At 62.5% G+C, this 5,000-nt stretch overlaps 1 protein-coding gene across 1 annotated transcript; it reads right to left on the bottom strand.

The window, feature by feature from the left end:
- Positions 1 to 1,403: 1,403 nt before the first annotated feature.
- NKX2-8 (NK2 homeobox 8) lies at positions 1,404 to 2,790 on the bottom strand. The gene is made up of 2 exons (XM_061182461.1): positions 2,634 to 2,790; positions 1,404 to 1,960 (listed from the first exon to the last, which is right to left on the bottom strand). The coding sequence occupies exons 1-2, from the start codon at positions 2,788 to 2,790 to the stop codon at positions 1,404 to 1,406; spliced, it is 714 nt and encodes a 237-aa protein (XP_061038444.1).
- Between the last annotated feature and the right edge of the window lie 2,210 nt (positions 2,791 to 5,000).

A 5,000-nucleotide genomic window follows, 5' to 3' on the forward strand; every position in this document is an offset into this window, starting at 1 on the left:
CTTTCTCTCTCCACCCCCCAAAATCCCAGGTGATAACACTGCCTCAGCTACCCACCCCCTACCTCCTCCTCCATTTCCTCCTGGGACCAGAAAGCTAAAGCCCAAAATAAGACCCAATGCCTACTCCTCATAGACCTCATCTAGCCCTTACTCCCTCCCCTGGATCCGATACCCAAGACTGATCTTTTCACTCGAATCTCCCTTCAGTGGCTGGGAGAGAGGAAGGTCCTCACTTCTCTGAGAGAGTGACCACTGCACTGCATGGGAGGCCCTGCCGCTACTGATAGCGAGGGGATACCCAAGCGAAGAGCAGTTACAAACCCGAAGAGTAGAACACTAGGTCCCCCACCCGGGTGTACATTGGGACCCTGGGTGAAATGAGACCGACCAGCGGATCCCACACCTATGTCAGGCCCCCAGGGCTTTCCTCCCTCCGCTGGCAGCCCTGAACTGGGTCATTCCCCGCCACCTTTTAATTTCTTCACCACGTCATCCACTCCCCATCCCACCCTGACCGGGTGTTACACCAAGAAGAGGCAGAAAATCACAGCTGCCAAGTGAGGCACTCGCAGGCTCAACTGGGGGTTACAAGATCCCCGCATACTCCTCGGGTCCCTGAGACCTCGCTGCCGCACTCCGGAAACGAGTGGACAGCAGTCAGGCCTGGGCTGCTCCCCGGCGCAGCACGCTCAGCCCGGGCCCCGTTGTCGCTTCTCCGGAGAATCCTAAGGGAGAAGCTCATCACGCCCTCTCGTTATGCCCTGTCGTGGCCGACTCGGTTGACCTTTGGTGTTAGATGCTCCAGCAGCTCCGGGAGCCCAGAGGGGCCTCCGTCTCGCTTCGGGGGCAGAGCCACCTCCCTCTAATAGGTACCCTAGAGGTGCCTCTGCTTTCCCTTCCCCCCTTCCCCCAGTATCTTCCTAAAGCCGTGTGGAAACTGCGATCTGCCCTTCGGCCCAGCTCGGGGTGGGCCTTAACTTGGCCGGTCAAGGAGTGGGCCGGCGCCCCGAACTCCGGTCGGGAAAGCACAGCTCCCACGTACGTTCCCGGCAGGCACGCAGGGGGACCCAACCCTACACATTTTATTCTCGCACCACAAAGAGGAAAAATACTCTATTTCTTTTAAAATACGTCGCTCCCCATACAAATAGCTATTTTAAAATGTACAAATAAGGTTCAAGCAATAAAATCTAGCTCTGAGTCTGGCGGTCGAGGGAAGAGGAGAGGGGGTATCTTGGCGAGAGTTCCGGGTGCGCTGGCTGACGAGGGCGGGGCAGGGGACCCCCGCATCGAAGGAGGAGGGGCCCGGGACGCGCTCCAGGTCTCCAGCTCTAGCCCTGCTCTGGCCGCAGAGCGCACCCCAAGTCCGGCGTAGCCCCAGGTGCCCGCGCCCCGCGGCTGCCTCACCAGTTCCAGGAGACCAGGGCGGGGGGCGCTAAGTGCTGGTAGGCGGGGAAGAGGCCGAACGCCGAGCCGGGACCGAAGGCGGTGTAGCCTGGCAGAGGGCAGGCGGCTGCCGGGGGCGGGCCGCTCTTGTCCCGGGCGGCGGCCGTGCCCACCTCGCCGCTGCCGCCGCACGGTTGCCCGTCGCGCACCAGCACGGGCACCACCACGCGGCGCAGCAAGCCGGGCGCGGCGCGCACCTCGGCCGCCGCTGCCAAGTCGGGCGCCTCCGCGGCTCCCGGCGCGCGCGCGCGCTTCAGCTTGTAGCGATGGTTCTGGAACCAGATTTTGACCTGCGTGGGCGTGAGGCGCAGCAGGCGCGCCAGCTGCTCGCGCTCTGGCGCTGACAGGTAGCGCTGCTGCCGGAAGCGCCGCTCCAACTCCAGCGTCTGCGCCTTGGAGAACAGCACCCGCCGCTTCTTCCTCTTCTCGGCGTCCGAGCCCGGAGACGCAGGCCGAGCGGACTGCCGCTGCGACGAGTCCCGCGGGCTGGCCTCTGGGCTGCTCTCGTCCGAGGCTAGGGACGCAAAGGAGACACGGCCTGGTGAGACGCCGGCCCCTCGGCGGGCCGGCCGCCTCTCGCGTGCGGGCGCCGACCCACTCGACCGCGGCTTTTGGGATGAGGCCATTTCCTTCCCTGGGCCCATATCTGAACACCCACCTCTCCGAATTCGATAACCTTTTACACCACAACCTGGGACCGCGCCCCCAAAGAAACCCGCCCCGGGTTAAAACAAGTCGGCCCTGGTCGCTGCTCTGGCAGAAGAATTCACTGCAAGCTGCCTCACCATAACGGGCCACTTCCAGGTAGACTGCACTGCGGTTTGCCGAGGTTTGCAAAGCCCTGAATCCAGGCTCGCCAGTGCTGCCCATCCCAAACCGAGGCCGGGAGAACGTGGCCACTGTTTCAGGCACTTAAGGGCGATGTCTTAAATATTTAAATATTCTGACCCCTAGAAACAGAATCTCAAATCCCGGGCGTTAGTGCCGGGCGCAGGGATCTGATCTCAAGATGTGCCAACTGGCATAGGGGTTTGAGGAGGACAGAGCCTCTGGGACAGACCGACACTGAGGAAACCCAGACCCTGGGCCGGGGTTTCCACTTCCCAGCCCCGCGAGGGCCGAGGTCTTGGCTCTGCGCTCCCCACTTCCCTCGCCTCCACCCCTGCCGCCGTCCACCGCTCACTCACAGGGGTAGTGGCCGCGCTCCGATTCCAGCCAGGTGGCGTAGGGGCCGGGGCCGGGGGCGCGTAGCTCGGGCTCCCGCCTCCGCAGGTGCTGCGCGTCCTGCTCCGGTAAGTCCAGGAGCCTGCGCACGGTGAAGCCGAGGCGTCCAGAGGTAGCCATGGCCGAGGAGGGGAAGGAGGCGGGGGCAGGGCAGGCTGGGAACCGAGGGGCGGCCGGGGACGCCGCTCCTATGGGTGGGCGTGAGAGGCGCACGTCATGCACTGGCTGCCGAGATATTAGGGCATCTACCGTGGAATCCCTGTTTATATAAACAGCTCTTCCCACCCGGGCGAGGTCCGGGACTCCCGAGTGTCAAGTACCTGAATGCGTGCGGGACCAAAGCCCCGGCGAGCCCGGAAGGTGCCACCTCCGCCCCCCGCCCCGCCCCGTCCCCCGCCCCTCGGGCGCCCCGTTACCTCCCAGAGGCGGCAGGAAGCAGCCCTCCGCATTAGCGATTCTGTCTGATTAGCCCAAAGTGGGGACAGATAATGGGGATTGTTGCCAAAGAATAACATCTTGGGTGGCGAGCGGTGGCCACCGACCGCCAGTCCCAGCTTCCTCCTCCTCCAGGGCTGACAGCGGGCCTGGCCCCGCGGGAGCGCTGGGAAGGGTGGGGGCGGCATGGGTGGGTTTATGAGCACCCAGGAATTTATTCCCTGTTTGCTTTATTTCTCGAGCTTGTTTGCTGGAGTGTTCGTTTCCCGCAATTATCCGTAAAGTGATTTACAAGACGGCGTTAAACTCTGGCGGGCTCTCTTTTTCTTTTTGGTTGGGCCCCTCTGAGGATTCAGAGGCGAGAAGTTTCAGGCGGGCACAGAGGAGTGGCTTGGCCCCGCCGGCGTCTGTGCCGAGAGTTTTGAAGGCTGCTAGGAACCTCCCACACCCCAAACTTCTCCCACAACTTCAGGGGTGCTGGGGAAGGGCTGGCAGCATCCGGGGGGCCCCAGCTCGGCGCCGGTTGCTCCAGACCAGCAAAGTGGAGGCGGAATTAGGCCAGACTGTTCTCCCAAGTGCTAGCCTTGTTTTCCTTCTCCCGCCAGGTGGCTGGCCTTTGCGGGGCCAGGCCCCCCTCTAGGCCCCATGGGCGGCGGCGTTTCCAAGGGCGGCCTACGAGGGAGTTGCTGCCTCCTTGGCGTCGCCAGGTCCCCTGGCGCCACTTGTGCGCCTGGGTTCCGTAGCCTCAGCGTTAGGCTGGGGGCTGGACATGCAGGCCTCGGGTGACTTGGGCTCTCCGCTCCGCCAAAGCTGCCCGGCCTGGTCTGGTAAGGGACCGATTGCGGGAATTAGGAATGCGCCCGCCGGGCAGAAAAGACGGCCTGCCCAGGGTTTCCCGACATCTTCTAGTTCCCCACCCGAAGAAATGATCCGGGTAGAAGGTGCCAGGAGCCGGTCAGGGCATGGATACGTTTTGTTGGCCCGTGGCTTCGTGGTGGCCACGCCTCAGACTAGGGCTGAGAGAGCGCGCTTCCAGAGGCCTCTCCTCCTGCAGCCAGTGGTTCGGGTAGTATGTTGTTGAATTTCGGTGAGGGCCGCGGCAGTTGGGTGGCCGCCCCTGAAATCCTGGCTCCACCTGAGCTGAACTCGGACCTGCCTCCCGTGCAGTTGCTGCTGCCCCGCCCGACCCGGCGCACCCTCCCCAGCAGCCTCCCTGTCAAGCGTGCCCGAGGCACCCGGGGCTGTGCTGCGCGCTGGGTGGTCGGGCGGAGGCAACCCCAATACAGGCCAACTGCTAGGCCGCGGACAAAGGGGAAATGGAGCTCGACGTCCCGGACCTGTTGGAAGCATTTGTTCCAGTCAAGATTTTGCATTTGTTCAGTGCGAAATAATGCGTGATTGACGCCTGCTCACAATGCGCTTTAGCGCTCCGGAATAAATCGGAGCTTGTCCTGTGTTGTCATGGTTTTCAATGGGGTTCAATGGGATTGGGAGCACGATCGACTCTGCTGGCCGTCTCTCCGCGGTCTCGGGAATAGATTTATTAGTTATGTCTTTTTAAAGAAGATTAAATTGAAATGACTTGGTTGTGCTCTCTGAGATGGGGCGGAGGAGGGAGCAGGGGGTAGATGGGGGACGGCAGAAGCCAGAAACCCGGTGCCCACAGTGCCCAGCACCCAAGCTCCAGCGTCCCAGAGGTTGGGCAGGTCACAGACTGGCGCAGGGCCTCGTGGACTTCTCTCTGGATGGTGCCCGATGCCTGGCAACCTCTGCCAGCCCATCTCCTGAGAGAGGTGGAAGGAAGGCACCGACAGAGACTGTCCTAGGCAAGTATTAGGACAGACTCCCAAATTCGAGTCTGAACTTCGAGGCTGACTCAGGTTAGAAGGAGCTCT

Source organism: Eubalaena glacialis, chromosome 2 (genome assembly GCF_028564815.1).
Source record: "Eubalaena glacialis isolate mEubGla1 chromosome 2, mEubGla1.1.hap2.+ XY, whole genome shotgun sequence".
NCBI classification, from domain to species: domain Eukaryota; kingdom Metazoa; phylum Chordata; class Mammalia; order Artiodactyla; family Balaenidae; genus Eubalaena; species Eubalaena glacialis.

Bases quoted from the DNA above. Each gene is read 5' to 3' on its own strand.
- NKX2-8 (XM_061182461.1), bottom strand. From the start codon at position 2,790: ATGGCTACCTCTGGACGCCTCGGCTTCACCGTGCGCAGGCTCCTGGAC. The intron at 1,961-2,633 runs GTGAGTGAGCGG...TTGCGTCCCTAG, and splicing joins GGAGCGCGGCCACTACCCCT to CCTCGGACGAGAGCAGCCCA.